General features: G+C 55.7%; 2 protein-coding genes and 1 non-coding gene across 3 annotated transcripts; 1 reads left to right on the forward strand and 2 right to left on the reverse strand.

Moving 5' to 3' along the window:
• Nucleotides 1-1,668: 1,668 nt before the first annotated feature.
• On the reverse strand, nt 1,669-1,740 carry TRNAM-CAU (transfer RNA methionine (anticodon CAU)). The gene has a single exon. It is a non-coding gene; the product is annotated as a tRNA-Met (tRNA).
• Nucleotides 1,741-2,109: 369 nt separating this feature from the next.
• Nucleotides 2,110-11,007, forward strand: ILF2 (interleukin enhancer binding factor 2). The gene is made up of 15 exons (XM_074939049.1): nt 2,110-2,206; nt 2,721-2,780; nt 3,750-3,792; nt 5,239-5,343; nt 5,749-5,826; nt 6,077-6,179; nt 6,262-6,327; nt 6,600-6,716; nt 7,002-7,080; nt 7,569-7,656; nt 7,900-7,961; nt 8,443-8,557; nt 9,479-9,569; nt 10,133-10,302; nt 10,864-11,007. The coding sequence occupies exons 1-14, from the start codon at nt 2,202-2,204 to the stop codon at nt 10,291-10,293; spliced, it is 1,173 nt and encodes a 390-aa protein (XP_074795150.1). The 5' UTR covers nt 2,110-2,201; the 3' UTR covers nt 10,294-10,302; nt 10,864-11,007.
• Nucleotides 11,008-11,490: 483 nt separating this feature from the next.
• On the reverse strand, nt 11,491-14,535 carry SNAPIN (SNAP associated protein). Its single transcript, XM_074938449.1, has 4 exons — nt 14,398-14,535; nt 13,613-13,659; nt 13,007-13,125; nt 11,491-12,230 (listed from the first exon to the last, which is right to left on the reverse strand). Exons 1-4 carry the CDS (start codon nt 14,523-14,525, stop codon nt 12,096-12,098), a joined length of 429 nt encoding a protein of 142 aa, XP_074794550.1. The 5' UTR covers nt 14,526-14,535; the 3' UTR covers nt 11,491-12,095.
• Between the last annotated feature and the right edge of the window lie 1,153 nt (nt 14,536-15,688).

Raw genomic sequence — 15,688 nt, forward strand, 5'->3', positions numbered from 1 at the left:
TGGGCTTTTTTCAGATTTGTTTTGGTTGGTGAAAAATGTCAAGATTTTGACTTTTTTGCCCCAGTTTGGGAGGGGAACATTTTTCAGTATTTCCAACATTCTCACAGGGTAGGAAAGAGGCTGCCGGCCCAGCCCGAGTGTCTGTCTTGTCTGTTTAGCTTGCAGATTCTTTGGGGCAGGGACTGTTTCTCTTTGATGGTTGTACAACACACAGCCCAATGGGGCCCCGGTTTTATCTGGGACCCACTCTATGCTACAAGTATCTGATTGCCCCCTAATCTCCTGCCCTCACTTTCTCATCAGTGGCTCTGTCTCCATCCAAAGCAGATTTGTATTCTCCAACTTGTTTAGCCGTCAATTCAAAATGTACAGAAAGTGCAGCGCCTGCCACCATAGGCACATGGTCTGTGGCTGGAGCTCCAAGGCACCAGCATGATACCAGCCACTAAATAAATAATAAATAACCAGGATCCTTGCCCTGGCCCTGCCTGAAGCTTCTCCAACCCCCAGGTGTTCACAAATCATGAGTCAAGGCTTCCAAAACCCATGAGATTTAAATCAATAAATTAAATTGGGTTTGTGTTATTTGCCTTCTGGGTTCTGAGCCTTCTGGGCTGTGTTTTCCAGCTTTTCTCCTCAGCAACGAGGGCTAGAAGCTTGTTTTACTACTTTTAAAAGGAAGCTGAGATGCTTGGTGCCATCACCTGACTCCAGGAGCTGGGGCTTTAAGAAAAAAACCACCCACTGTGGTGGTAAAATTGCACGAGTTCGTATCCCAGGGTCCGAGATCTCTGCGAGGGGGAATGGAGGTGCTGCCCCCGTCTGGTATGGAGTGCAGGTCCCGCTGACCTCCCTCCCTCCTTAGCCCAGGCACCGTGGCAGTGGGTCACTTCATGGCCTGTATAGCAGCTCCAGCGGGCTCTCAGTTGCGGTGAAATCACCTGCGGGAACCGCAGGAACCACCACGTCGCACCCAGACGCCGTCGCACGGCGACACCGACACAGTGATGTCACACCCGAACAATGATGTCACACCCAGACGCTGTCGCACAGCGACACCGACACAGTGATGTCACACCCGAACAATGATGTCACACCCAGACGCTGTCGCACAGCGACACCGACACAGTGATGTCACACCCGAACAGTGATGTCACACCCAGACGCCGTCGCACGGCGACACCGACACAGTGACGTCACACCCGAACAGTGATGTCACACTCAGACACCGTCGCACAGCGACACCGACACAGTGACGTCACACCCGAACAGTGATGTCACACCCAGACGCCGTCGCACAGCGACACCGACACAGTGATGTCACACCCGAACAATGATGTCACACCCAGACGCTGTCGCACAGCGACACCGACACAGTGATGTCACACCCGAACAATGATGTCACACCCAGACGCTGTCGCACAGCGACACCGACACAGTGATGTCACACCCGAACAATGATGTCACACCCAAACACCAGTGCAATGACATCACATCCAAACACCGCAGCTCAGTTACACTGGCAATGATGTTGCACCTGAACACCTTCAAAACGATGATGTCACAGCCAAAGGCCTGCATGGTGGTGACGTCACAAGAAAACGCCCGGGGAGTAAAATAGGGCCCCGTTACTGCCCTGCACTAAAAAAAAAACCAACAAAAACAACCTAGCAGAGGATGGTTTCGATCCATCGACCTCTGGGTTATGGGCCCAGCACGCTTCCGCTGCGCCACTCTGCTGCGTTAGCAACTCCCCCCTCAAACTTCTACATATAGCTGTGCGTTCCAGCGCTCGACATCCACGCATGCGCACTCGGCGCCCTGTGTGCCTCCCACCACCCGTTATTTTGCACACCCCCACCTAGCGGTCATTACCCGTCCCTGCAGAGCGAGGCCATTCGGGGCACGCGCAGAGACCACAAGGTGTTCGGCGCTCCAGCGCTCCAACGGCCCCGTCTCGGTCCCGCCCCGGGCCGGCCTGTGATTGGCCAACCCTCTGACGACTCTCGGCGCGTCACGACGGATGGGTGAGAAGACCAATGGCAACGCCGGAATCGGAGGGGGGGGGGCCTCCGGGGCTGCTCGCGCGGGAAGCGACGCGCAGCCAATAGCCGGGCGGCTTGTTGGAGGGTGCGCAGCGCAGGCCGGCGGCGTCTCCTCTGCACAGCGGCGGCTTCCATTGTTCGGGTTCAGCGGGCGCCATGAGGTGAGGGGCGGCCAGGCTCGGGTCCCCCCCAAGCCCCGGGGGAGGGATCCCGCCGGCTGCAGCCCATGGGCGGGGGGCCCGGAGAGGGGGGGCTGGATCCTGAGGGAGATGCTCGGGGGGGGGGGCTGGATCCTGGGGGGAAGGGAGCGGGGGGGGGCTGGATCCTGAGGGAGATGCTCGGGGGGGGGGCTGGATCCTGGGGGGAAGGGAGCGGGGGGGGCTGGATCCTGAGGGGAGATGCTCGGGGGTGGGGGGGGCTGGATCCTGGGGCTGCCTGAGGGAGATGCTTAGGGCGGGGAGGAGGGGCTGGCCCCGGGGAGGGAGAGGGTTGCTGGGGGGAGGGGACTGGATCCAGGGGCTGCCCCCATGGGGAGTTTACGGAGAGGACCAGTGGGGGAGTTGCCCCCATGGAATGGGTGGGGGGGCAGTTCCTCTCCCAAAGCGGGGCTGCCCCCCTGGGGCGGGGTCTGCGGGCCCCTCGCCCTGCTGATGTGGGGCTGTCATCCTTCCCCAGGGGTGATCGAGGCCGTGGCCGTGGCGGGCGTTTTGGCTCCAGGGGTGGCCCTGGCAGCGGGTAAGTGCCGCTCTCTGCGTGAAGGGGGGGCTCTTGGAACCAGCCCTGGGGAGGGCGGGGGGCTGGGTTGGCAGCTGTGAGCATCGCCGTCCAGAAATCTGGTGTCCTCCTCCAGCGGGGAGGTGCGGTGGGTCCTCGCCCTTGGGCCTGCTGGCTCTTCATGCTGTACAGGCAAAATACCCAGCCACTTCTGGATTCATGGCCGGCCGCCAACTTGTTGCAAACCAGTAGGAGGTAGAGGGAAAGAGGAGCTTTGTTCATATGCTATGAAGCAAAACCCCATAATCTTCCTAACGCTATGATCCTGTGTGTGGATGAGACCTCTAACTACATACTGCACAGGCTAGAGCTGTCCTAAAGCTTATTAAGAGCTTTGCTTAGGTGGGATCCCTTCTAAACTGCTACACATTTGATTGACAACCCCTCGGTTCAAACAATGTTCTCTAGTAATACTGCTGCACATTGCTGGTGAATCTTGGATGGCCCCATTCTCTGCTATGGCAAGAGTCTAAACCAATGTATTAAACTGTGTTCAACTTCCTGTCTCCCAGGTAAAAAGACATGTTTCAGAGTAACAGCCGTGTTAGTCTGTATTCGCAAAAAGAAAAGGAGTACTTGTGGCACCTTAGAGACTAACCAATGTATTTGAGCATGAGCTTTCGTGAGCTACAGCTCACTTAGCTCACGAAAGCTTATGCTCAAATACATTGGTTAGTCTCTAAGGTGCCACAAGTCCTCCTTTTCTTTTTCCAGGTAAAAAGGAATTTCAGCTTGTCCAGCAGAGTAAGAAGTCCTCCCATGAGAGGCTGGGAAGAAGGGTTTACTTTTCTTTAGAAACCCTCCTAACCAGGGAGCAGGATTTGATGGACTAGTGGTTCAGTCTGGTGTACGGTGTCTGCCCCATTATCACCTAGCAGTGAGTGGTTAACGTTGTAATAAGAACTTGTCTTTGGCTTTTTCTTTTTTTAGGTTCAGGCCCTTTGTGCCACACATCCCCTTTGACTTCTATGTGGTGAGTAACCTGGCTTGGTTTAAGGCAGTCCATGGTATTGGCTGTATAAACCAGGTGTAGGAATGTGGTATTGCAATTATATTCTTGGTTTAAAAATAAACTTGATTTAAGGTGTGTCTTCACAGCACAGTTAGCCCAAGTGCAGTTAACTGCACTTGGGCTAGTTTACCTTAATAGCCCTACTGAGACTGAGAGCAGCCACACTTCAAAACATTCAGTTACCCAGAGTGATTGGATTAGCTGCTGCTGAGTTGTTTTATAATTTGAGCTGTGGCATCCCCACTGCACTTAACCATTCATGGGCTAGCTGGGAGCTCAAACCACACCACATAATTTGAGCTGGACACTCCTGTGTGTGGACAAGAATCAAGTTAGGGGTAACTTGAGCAAACTGCTGTGAAGACACACCCATAAAGTTCCCAGTACAAACCATGCAGGCTGTGGCATCTAATAGCTTAACTGCTAGTAGTCTAATATGAGACAGGGAGTTTGCTGAAAGCCAGACCTGCTGTTTGATTTTTGGCTAATTTTGAAGTAATCAAAGGGACCATAAGTGGCAAGTGTGTCTGTCAGGGTGTGGCAAATGGCAGTGGAGACACAAGGTGAAGGATAAACAGACTGGGGAGGGCTGGTTCTTATCATGACATACGGCCCACCAGTTAAGAGCCAAACAGGGGAGAAAATATCTTTTCCCAACTCTGCTGCCTGTAGTCCAAACAAAGCATGAGTTACCTTGGCCAAGTTCCCAGAAGAAATCAGTGTATCCTCCAGACTTCTTCCCAGTCTTGGCCCTTCTCAGGATTAACAGGACTGCTTCATCTGCCTCCATCCCTTTTATTGGGGAGGTTTCCTCTTCCTTACAGCTGTTTCCATCCTCTCTTGAGTGCCTCTGCAGTAAAGATACACAGGTGGGGTCCTTGCCAAGGAGAAGGGATTAATGGTTTCCTTGCCTTCAAAGGTTGGGCTGTACACCCTGTCACAACAGTTACAAGGTTTGGATATATGCAAACAGGGACCCTTGTTCCGAGCTCGGGTACAGCAGCTGATGCGGTTTCCTTTTTTGCCGCCTCTTAATAATAAGGCTTTTCAGGATGGATCCTTCAGAATTTTTTTAATCCAGCCTCTCTCAACTCTCTTTTCATAGCTTTTGGTTCCCAAGCAGCTCTATGTAGAACACATGCTTTGCGGTGTTAGTGCACCAGTTCTAGTGATTCTCTGTTGTTTGAGCCCCAGTGAAGACATGTAGGCAGGACTGAAGGTTTCCGTGCTCCACTAAAAACGAAATGCCCAACTTGGCTGCTACAGTGTAACACTCTGAAGTGACTAATGGATGTAAACAGTGGAGTTAAATGGAATAATCGTATCTTCTTGTTGATAAATGAGACACTCTGAAGACCTTGTCTCATTGGCACGACACCAGTCTGATGTCTGTTTACTCCCTTTCAGTGTGAAATGGCCTTCCCTCGTGTGAAACCTGCCCCAGATGAGACGGCATTCAGTGAAGCCTTGCTGAAGAGAAACCAGGATCTGGCTCCCAATTCTGCTGAACAGGTTAATAAAACATGCATGCTGGGTGCTTGCCACTGGAAACATGTCAGAGTTCAAGGTGTTGCCAGGTTGCTTTTAGTAGAGCATTGACTTTGTTACTGTTGTAATGAGTACAAGAAATGATCCTCATATAAAGGGAGGGCTAGCTCCCTAGCCTGTTTCCTCTAACCCCAACCTGGGAGATGCATGTCCTGGGGTAGGTATTGTAGTCTGCAGTAGGATGATGGTGAGGGAAAATGCAACGTTATTTGGAAAGTGGCTTCTAAACATACTTGAACTAACCTGTCTGTTACATCCCTTGTACTGGGGTTGTCTAAGTCGTATCCTTCCAAAGCTTGTGTATTTAGCTTGGTGTTTCCAGACTCCAGTCTGTTGATGCCACAACCACTTTCTCTGATTCCTTTTCAGGCTTCCATTCTTTCTCTGGTGACTAAAATAAACAATGTGATCGACAACCTGATTGTAGCACCAGGAACTTTCGAAGTGGTGAGTCAGACGAGTTTGTTTGGAGAATGTATCCAGCAAGATGAGCTGGCAGATCAAGGAGACTGTCATGTTCTGATTGAGTTGCTTCTGCCTCAGTACAAGATCAGAATATTAGAGGCATAACTGATATTAAACTGGTTTTCTTCTGTCTGATTAAAGAGTCCATCTCACCTCTGGAGGGTAGGGTGCATCAGGGGACCATGCAATTAGAGGAGTTGTTGTTAACTCTTGGTTTGCTCCCACAAACCAGCAAATCGAAGAAGTCCGCCAAGTGGGGTCCTACAAGAAGGGCACCATGACAACGGGGCACAACGTGGCCGATCTGGTAGTGATCCTGAAAATCTTGCCCACATGTAAGTATTGGCTTCTCCTCTGTGGCTGATTGGGAGTGGTGGCCAGAATGAACGTAACTCTGTATTCCATTTCTCTCTCTAGTGGAAGCTGTTGCAGCCTTGGGAAACAAAGTGGTGGAAAGCCTGAGAGCACAGGATCCTACTGAAGGTCAGTAACTTAACTTGCAGCATGAAGGGGACGCAGGTGAGCAGGATAAGCAATGACACTGATGCTCTCTGATAAATAGGGAGACGCTCCCTGTGGCTGGGGCTCTTTCATGCACAAACCAGTGCAAAGCTGAGACAGCTAAGGGAAATCCAGTGTAATGTCAAGGCTGAGACCAGCCTCCATGCTTCTATTTGCCCTCTGTGTCTTGGGCTCAGCTGTGTGGGGTCTCACGACCCCTTCTGAGTAACTGTCTTGCTCTCTTTCTCCCTCAGTCCTGACCATGTTAACCAACGAGACTGGCTTTGAGATTAGTTCTGCTGATGCCACGGTGAAGATCCTCATTACCACCGTGCCCCCCAACCTTCGCAAGCTGGACCCAGAGCTCCACTGTAAGGAAACCTCTCAGAACTTATTTGGCTGCTTAGTTAGTGTGAGGGGATGGGGAGCTTCTATTTGTCCACTGCAGAACCACCCTGTTTACCCAGAGACCTGCTGGAGGGGTTTTTTTTTTTGGGGGGCGGGGGGGGGGGGGTTACAGCTTGCTTGATGATTCTGTGCCCCACAGCAGTGACAATCCAGAGCATGTTTACAGGAGCAAGGGGAGGAGCTTGCTTTACTGTGGGCTGACTCCTCAAATGTTCTGAATCAAACTCTGCCTGTCTCTCCTCTTCCAGTGGATATCAAAGTGCTGCAGAGCGCTCTGGCTGCCATCCGACACGCTCGCTGGTTTGAAGAGAACGCTTCTCAGTCCACGTAAGTTTCTCTGCAGCTGGGAGGCCTTACTGACCTAGCCTTCCCTGTTTGCAGTGAACAGGCTATTTCCCCTCTGGGGAAGGGGCTTTCATCACCAGTCCCATACTCCTTGAGGTAGTGATGTGCCGGAGCCCTGTCTAGCCAGACAGGGATATAACACCGGAGATCAAGCCCAGCTCTAATACTGCAGGGACATAGCACTCTGCCTTCACTTGGATCCACCCAGGCCACCACCCCGCGCATGGGCATTTGCCTCCCCTGCTCCTGCATGGCCAACCCTTTCTAACGAAGTGTTAGCTAGCAGAGTAACTGGTAGAGGAAAAGCTTTGGGTTCTTCCAGAGCTGATGCTGGGCAGAGGTGCAGTGCATGGGCCCAGGCCCCGAAAGCAGCCCCATCCCTAATACTCTAGACAGGCCTTGGCAGCCAGCAAGAGGTCCGAGCCCTGTGAAACCCTCTGAGCATTGTCCTTTAAAACGTTTTCTTCCAGGGTGAAAGTCTTAATCCGATTGCTGAAGGACTTGAGAATCCGATTCCCTGGCTTCGAACCCCTCACTCCATGGATCCTCGACCTTCTGGTATGTGAGTGGACGGGGCTTTGATCTAAAAAGCAGTTTCCATACAGACACTTTCACCCTGATCTGCTCTGCTACTGTGACTTCCCTGGCCAATGTTCAAGGATATGGTGGGTCTGCAGCTCAAGTAGTCAAGTCCCACAGATTTTGTCGCTTCCTGCAGGAGCAGGAGCTTTAAAACTGATCTTTCATAAACACTCCCTGTGTCTAACAACTTCCTTCCTTCCTTCCTTCCTTTACCTTCAGGGACACTATGCTGTGATGAACAACCCTACCAGGCAGCCCTTAGCTCTCAACGTCGCATACAGGTATGTGTGCCGCAGATAAAGCGAATGTCAGCTTGGAAATCTCGCCTCTGCTGCTGGTGCTTTGGGCTCTGGGCTCTGGTTTCTCAAGACTGTTTCATGCTGCGTGAACACCCTTGTCACTTCTGCAGAACCTCCTGAAACCAGCAGTTTGCTGCTGTGTGTATCCAGTTGCGGGATTGGCCAGTACCATCAACACAGGACTTCTTACCTTGAGCTCTCAGGTCTAAATCCTTTCAAATATGGTGACAAAGCAAACTCACGGCCTGTTGAGAACACCTTGAGTTGCTGCCACACACACACTTATGCCATGTTAGGAGTGTGTTACCTTGGACCACTTTCCTTAGAGCCTAGTGCTAAACTTATTCCATGCCATGCTGGCTACTCACCCCATGGCTCAGCGAGACAGTTGTGGCAAATATGCTGGGGATTAGTGTCTAATGTGTAGAACTGTCTGAGTTGCTAACACCTGACTGCCCTACAGGCGCTGCCTTCAGATCCTGGCAGCTGGGCTGTTCCTCCCTGGATCTGTTGGGATCACCGATCCCTGTGAGAGTGGAAACTTCAGAGTCCATACAGTCATGACCCTCGAACAACAGGTGAACTAATCTTTGTGCATGCAGCCTCCCTGAGGCTGGGGTCGTGGGAATATCCTGGCCCCATGGCATTCTGTAAAGGGGCAAAACTCCAAGAGACCTGGAGCTAGTGCGCTAGTGGGTTTTCTGGCTGCGTTTATTCCCTCAAGCTAGTTCAGCTGCCACCCATGGGCTTCCAGCCTGGGGCTCAACCCTTCCGGTCACTGGGGTTAGATCAGGAGGGTGTTGTGACCCTGGGTGCAGCGTGAAAGAGGGTTTAGGACCCCTGAGGCAATAGTCTGGGAAGCTGCCACTTCAGCCAGTCTTGGTGGTGGGACGCAGTTCGTAGACAGGAGCATGCCTCACTGAGTAAAAGCAAAGACCAGCAGAGTCCAAGTCTTAATTAAAATTAAACTGTAAGAGGGAAGAGCAAACAAAAGTCTTCGTATCACCCCGTCCTGGGGAGAGGAGAGCCAAGCCATAGCCCTGTACGTGTACACACACACACACACAGCGCTGCCACTGTCAAGTTGGTTTCAGAGTAGCAGCCGTGTTGGTCTGTATTCGCAAAAAGAAAAGGACTTGTGGCACCTTAGAGACTAAGATTTATCTGAGCATAAGCTACAGCTCACTTCATCGGATGCATTCAAGTAGGTTACCCCAGCTGAGCTGCTACAGCATGGTCCCTCTGCATGGGGCAGTAAGATCAGGCTCCTATGGCTAAAACAAGGCCACGCTGAGAGTGCGTGATGCACTACTGGAAAGCTACTGCCTCTTTCCCAGGAGCCTGTAACGCAGGCCATCTCATGGGCTGAGCCAAACGCTCTAATGCCTGGATGATGTATCTGATATACAAGACCAGCAAGAGAGCAAGTCAGAAAGGCTCAACTCCCCAATGCGGGGGGACTCCTGCATGTGCATTCATTCTCTATGTCCCTGTCATAGGACATGGTGTGTTACACGGCACAGACGCTCGTCCGAATCCTCTCGCATGGAGGTTACAGGAAGATTCTTGGACAAGAGGGGGATGCCAGCTGTAAGTAGGGGCTTGGTGGCTTGTGACTGCTGGTCAGCACGGCCAGGAAGTGCTGGGGCTTTATTTGGAGACACCGCAGGGAGGATGTGGAAGGCTGAAGACTTAAGGAAATTCTGGCGGGGGTGGGGGCTTACCTGAGCATCTGGCAGAAGAGACCAATCCCATATGGCTTGACTTAGTCAGACTCAGCAAATCAAGCATGCAGGCAAACCCAGCCAGTGACCTGACAAGTATATGCCTGGTCCCTGCATGGTGGAGGCTGTTGCTAGAACTTGGGAGCAGCCTCTTGCCTTGACAGCTTGCCCTTGAGGAAAGAAGGGGGCGAATGTAAGGGGCTTGCTGATGCCACTTGGTAAGTGTAAGTCACTAGGGGTCTGCTGTCAGCTTCCTGTAACAGCTGCAGCGGGAGGAGAAATGGCAGGGGGCTCTGGGTTACTTCAGCTGGTCCCCCTCTTTGTTACTGGACTGTTCTGAGGAATGCTCTGGGGTTAGGGTATTGGCGATCTTACGCTGGCACGCCCCTGCGCTGCCTGCTGACATGACTTCTTCTGTTTGCTTTGCAGACCTGGCCTCTGAAATGTCCACTTGGGATGGGGTGATAGTCACCCCTTCAGAGAAGGCTTATGAGAAGCCTCCAGAGAAGAAGGAAGGGGAGGAGGAAGAGGAGAATCAAGAAGAAACAGCTGCAGGAGAGGAGGAGGAGAGCATGGAGACTCAGGAGTGACCTGCCCAGGTAAAGACAGCCAGGTGGTGTCAGTCTGAGGCTGCCCACACAGATGTATTTGGGGGGCACTTCCACCTGGAACTCAAGGGTCTCAGCCTGGTTCCAGTGTCTGGGGCTGCACCATCCCCATGCCACTTCTAAAATGCCTGAGACCATAAGAAGTGGAAACTAACAGTCCAACTTGTTGCTGCTTGCACATATCTAAGCCAGCTCAGGTGGCTTACCTGCAGTATCTGAGTCTAACACTGTAGGGAAGTCCCTAAGCTTAAACTGGCTGTGATGCAGGACTATCGGGCACTTCTCTCTGCTTGGCTAGTGAGCCACAGTTAATGTGATCAGGCCAGCTCCCTGGGAATTGGGTAATCATATGGGAAAGAGGTGACAGAAGCTTATCTCAGCTGCTGTAAGTCACTGGAGACAGCCAGCTGCTGCTCTCTTACATTAGTGAGATCTTGCCCCTCTCAGGCAGGGGCAGAGCAAGACTCCTTTCTGCACATGAGCACTCTGCAAAGGCTGGTACAAGCTCCTGCCTCACTGCATTTTGATGTGGTGTTTGCTTGGCTCTTGTAGGTTGACCCTCACCTGTAAAGCATCCTGCTGGCCGAAGCACCTGAAGAATCTCGTCTAGGTCCTCAACCACCTGTCCCGTTGAACGACATGAACAGTCCTTTGTATTTTGTCTTTGGTTTTTATAGGTTATGTTAAAATGGTTCCTCCTTTTAAGCGCCTCTCCGCTCTAATTTGTGTATGGGCAAACAACCTTCTCCCCTCCCCAGTGGGAGGCTTCTGTAAGGGGGGGCATTCCAGATCTTGGAGGAGCTGAAACTGGTCCATCCATCCACTCAAGAGCTGCATTTCACCACTGCGGGCTTTGGGAAAGCAGCCTGCCCAGCTAGTGCTGGATCTCCACGGCTACAGCCAGCATGAAAAGACGCTAAGAGGGCTGTGACAGTCCTGAGACACTCTGTACTTGGGCAAGGCTTTTGCTTTCCTCTAGAGCAGGGATGGCCAAACTGTGGTTTGTGCGACTCTTTTACAGTTGAAATGGGGCTTGTGGAGCTCCCCATGCCTTCCCCCATTCTCCACCTACCAGACTTAGAGGGGGAACTCTAGACCTCTGCCTTGCAGCGGGGTGGTGGGGCAGGGGGTGTGGGGCTGAAGCACTGAGCCCTGGCAGGTGGGCCCCAGCTCTTGAACGTCTCATGATTGTTGTATGCAGCTTGGAGGGTCAGTAAGTTTGGCCACCTGGCTCTAGAGAATGCTGCCTCTGTCAAAGCAGTGCCCTCCCCCGGGCGGGAGAGGACAGTCTGTACAGCAGGACGTGACCAACCAGCTCTAGCGGAGGAGCACTCCCCAGATCACTCACCGTTTGTAAGCACTAGGCAGTTTATTACTGTACCAGCTACAAGACTAGCAATACATTGTACAGGGGTCCCTCCGCTCTACGAATGGCGCTTATTTTAGTACAAGCCACCCACATGGACCTTGGGGGCAGCTGGTCTGATACCATGAAAGAGGCACTTGCAGGTGCTGCCTACCTCCCCCAACCCCAGTGGATGACAACGAAAGCATCAGTGCCAGCAAAGGGCCACCTGCCCAGCTTGCTGAGGTCTCCCTGAAAGCAGCAGGAGGAACAGCTCTCTTTCCCCCCTCCCACACCCAGCTGTGCATCTCTCCCATGCTGTCCCCCCCAGTAACTTCAGCCCTGCATGTAAGATGGTAGACCAGTTCCTGCAGGGCCAGATACTCTCACCCCCCCGCCCCCACTCATAGTACCAGTTCTAGAATCCATTTGGCAGAAGTCACAAAGCACCAGCCTGTCCAGCCAGGCTCTCCCCACGCTTCACTTGCTGGGGGTAGCCGCCTGATGCCTCCAGGATGGCCTTCCTGCGCGCAGTCTCCTTGGCCACGTTATGATTGAGTCTCCTCAGCCGTTCCTGCAGGGGGGGCGGGGGAGGTAATGCTCATGTAGCAGCGTGCCCCTGGTCAGTTGCCTAAGCCAAGGAAACGCTGCCTCTCTTCCCCTGTAGCCCTGGCCAGACCCACAGCTGCATGAGTGTGAAGTCTCCTACTCCCTTTGAAATGGATTCCTTCCCATATGCAGGCTCTGGAGGGTATCGCCCTCTATACTTCCTAGAACACATGGGCTAGTGACCCAGGCTGATAACCAGGAGCCAGGGATTCTCTCAGAACATGGAGCTGCTCATTTCCATCTTTAAATAGCTACCTCTGGGGGACTGAAAGTACTGGTCGATTCCCAAAAGGCAGCTCTCAGTGCAGTACCCGGGGCTCTGGGGCAGGGCCGAGCACAAGGGGATGCTCCCCCCACTCAGTAATCCTCAGAGAGTAGCAGTGGGGCTGTTCAGGCAGGAGAAGCAAGCGAATTCTGCGGGGGGGCCCCAAGGAGGCGATGACGGTAACTCGTGCTCCGTCAAGATGCCACACCAAGAGGTGTCCCCAAGGCCTGCAGATGCCATCCTGAGCCAGCCAGGCAGACTCACGGCTGAGCGCGTGGAGCAGCTTTTGGGAGAAGTCAGTGCAACTCTCAGCCCCTCCATATCAGCCGGGGGTGGGGGGTGCCTGAAGTGACTCCAGGCCGACCCTCCAACGTCCCCTGTGGCAGCTGGATCAGTTCAGAGTCCCTCAACAGCTTGGGGGTTTGTTCTCAGACTCCCTCGCAGCTGCAGAGCCCAGCAGGGTCCCACGTACCCACCTGGGCATTCTGCAGGATATTGTTGACCAGCACAACTCGGCGCCGGGCGTTCAGCAGCTTCTTCACGTATGGGTCCAAGTCAAGCGCAACCTTCTGGTCCTCGTTGATCCTGCAAAGCTCTGAGGGAAGGGATACTGAACTGCCAGTGGGAACCCCCCGTCCCCAAACCCCACCTGAATCAGCCCCACACGGAACACAGCAGGCCCTTCCTGCTACTTCACAGCCAGAGAATGGCCCTGCTAAGCCACATCCGGGCCCAGGGCAGGACTGGCCCTGCAATCCGTTCCCCCGGGCTACGGCTAGCCAGCCTGAGCATGGGGCTCCCAGCCAGCGGGGCTTCCCTAGGGAAGCGTGTCCCCTGTCCAACACCTGTTGCCATTAGTTACCTTCCCTGACATTCAGCCTGGCTTCCTGTGTTCGGTGCCACCCCGCACTGCATTTCTGCTTCCCCTATGTGCCCCACTCTAGCCAAACCACCCCCCCTTGGGGATTGCACCCCCTTCAGGCCGCTCAGCCGGCACCGAACCCAGCGGGACACGCCCGTTGCCCAGCCAGCCCCACTGCTGTTCCCTGGGCACCGGGCTGGGTGCTGCCCTGTGGCCTCACCTGTGGCCAGGTTATCGATGTGCTCCCGAAGCTCCACCTGGCTCTCCCTGGGGAAGCACAAAGGCGATCAGTCAGCGCTGCTCCCGAGAGGGGGCTGCCCCCCTGGCCCCGGTCCGCCAAAGGGGAGCCAGAAACAACCTCCCAGTGAGGCCTGCACAGACCCATCCCTGGGGAGCCTCTGGGTGACCCCCAGCCTGGGCAACACCCCCAGCACCAGGCTCAACCCTGGGCCCCCAACACCATCCGGCACTGAGCTCAGCCCCGCTGATGGGGCGAGATCCCAGCTGCAGCTAGCCTGCCCCCAGCCCCCGCCCCGGGCCCCAGCCTTCTGCCCCCCCAGGCACCTCCTGTCATCCAGCCCCCCAACCCCTCCCTCCTCCCCGCACCTCCCCGCTCCCTGGCTCCAGCCCCTTCCCTCCCCCCCCGGCACCTCCCCTCATCCAGTGCCCCAGCCCCTCCCGGGCCCCAGCCCCCTCCCGCCCCCCCAGGCACCTGCCGTCATCCAGCCCCCCAACCCCTCCCAGCACCTCTCCCCTCCCGGGCCCCCTCCCGCCCCCCCCAGGCATCTCCCCTCATCCAGCCCCCCCACGTCCCCCCAGGCACCTCCCCCGTCCCTGGCCCCGGCCCCAGCCCCTTCCTGCCCCCCCCCCAGGCACCTCCCCTCATCCAGTGCCCCAGCCCCTCCCGGGCCCCGGCCCCCTCCCGCCCCTCCAGGCACCTCCCGTCATCCAGCCCCCCAACCCCTCCCAGCACTTCCCCCCCTTCTCGCCCCCCCCAAGAGGCACCTGACGGCGTGCACGTGCGAGTCGAGCTGGCGCGCGGCCGGGCGCAGGAATTCCAGCAGCCCCTCGGCGAAGAGGTCGCGAGCCCCGGGCCCCGGGGTCCCCGCGCCAGGCCCCGGCAGCGCCGCCATCGCCCCGCCCGCCGCCGCGCAGCCTGCCGGGAAGCGGCGTGCCCGCGCAGGGCCCGCCGGGAAATGCAGTCCCGGGGCTGCGTCCCCGTCGCAAAGGCCTCTGGGAAATGTAGTTCCCCAGGGGTCAGAACTCACAGCCCAGATACTCCTCGGGGGGGGGGGCGCCCCCCCCCGCAGCCAGAGCCAGCGCTGCCCCCCTGGGTAGGAGCTCCCCCGCCCCCCCAGTGCAGCGCTGAGCACACAGGCATCCTCCCCAGGCCCCCCTCACATCTGGGCCCTGCCCCCCTGGGGTTCCCTACCAGATTTCCCTACTGGGGGGGGGGCGGCATTAGCCCCCTGGGGCCCAGGGCAGAAAGCCGAAGCCAAGCCCCTGAGCAGCTTAGCATGGCCCCGGGGCCCCCTTAGGGCTGCCGACTTTCTACCAGAACGAAACCGAACACCCCTGCCCCGCCCCTTCCCCAAGGCCCCCCGTCACTAACTCTCCCCCCCTCACTTTCACTGGGCTGGGGCAGGGGGCGAGGGCTCCGGCTGGGAGTGTGGGCCCTGGGGTGGGGCCAGGGAGGAGGGGGCTCAGGGCTGGGGCAGGAGGTTTGGGTGCTGGATTGTAGCTGGGGTTGGGATGTGGGTGTTCGGGGTGCGGGCCCCAGCTAGGCAGTGCTTACCTCAGGCAGTTCCTGGTGGGCGGCAGTGGGGCTGAGGCAGGCTCCCTGCCTGCCCTGGTTCCACACGGTTCCTGGAAGCGGCCGGCATGTCCGGCTCCTAGGCATAGGTGCAGCCAGGAGGTTCTGCGAGCTGCCCTTGCCTGCAGGCACCGCCCCCACAGCGCTGATTGGCCACGTTCCCGGCCAATGGGAGCTGCGCAGCCAGCACTCAGGGCGGGGTCAGTGCACAGACCCCCGTGGCTGCCCCTGCACCTAGGAGCCGGACATGCTGGCTGCTTCTGGGAACCGCTCACAGGCATGGAGCCTGCCTTAGTCCTGCTGCGCTGCCAACTGGACTTTTAACGGCCTGCTGGCAACCCTAGGCCCCCTGCTTGCTACCTCCAAATGCTGGCCCTGCCTTTTATATGCAGGAAAAGTTGTGGCACAGGTGGGTTGTGCAGTTTTTATAGCATGTTGAGTGGGCGGGGGGCTAGGCAAGGAACCATAGCTGCCCGTGGGGCG

Source organism: Natator depressus, chromosome 24 (genome assembly GCF_965152275.1).
Source record: "Natator depressus isolate rNatDep1 chromosome 24, rNatDep2.hap1, whole genome shotgun sequence".
NCBI classification, from domain to species: domain Eukaryota; kingdom Metazoa; phylum Chordata; order Testudines; family Cheloniidae; genus Natator; species Natator depressus.

Bases quoted from the DNA above. Each gene is read 5' to 3' on its own strand.
- ILF2 (XM_074939049.1), top strand. The intron at 5,827-6,076 runs GTGAGTCAGACG...CCCACAAACCAG, and splicing joins CACCAGGAACTTTCGAAGTG to CAAATCGAAGAAGTCCGCCA. The intron at 6,328-6,599 runs GTCAGTAACTTA...TTTCTCCCTCAG, and splicing joins AGCACAGGATCCTACTGAAG to TCCTGACCATGTTAACCAAC.
- SNAPIN (XM_074938449.1), bottom strand. From the start codon at position 14,525: ATGGCGGCGCTGCCGGGGCCTGGCGCGGGGACCCCGGGGCCCGGGGCT. The intron at 13,126-13,612 runs GTGAGGCCACAG...CCCTTCCCTCAG, and splicing joins CATCGATAACCTGGCCACAG to AGCTTTGCAGGATCAACGAG. The intron at 12,231-13,006 runs GTGGGTACGTGG...CCCCCCCTGCAG, and splicing joins ATATCCTGCAGAATGCCCAG to GAACGGCTGAGGAGACTCAA.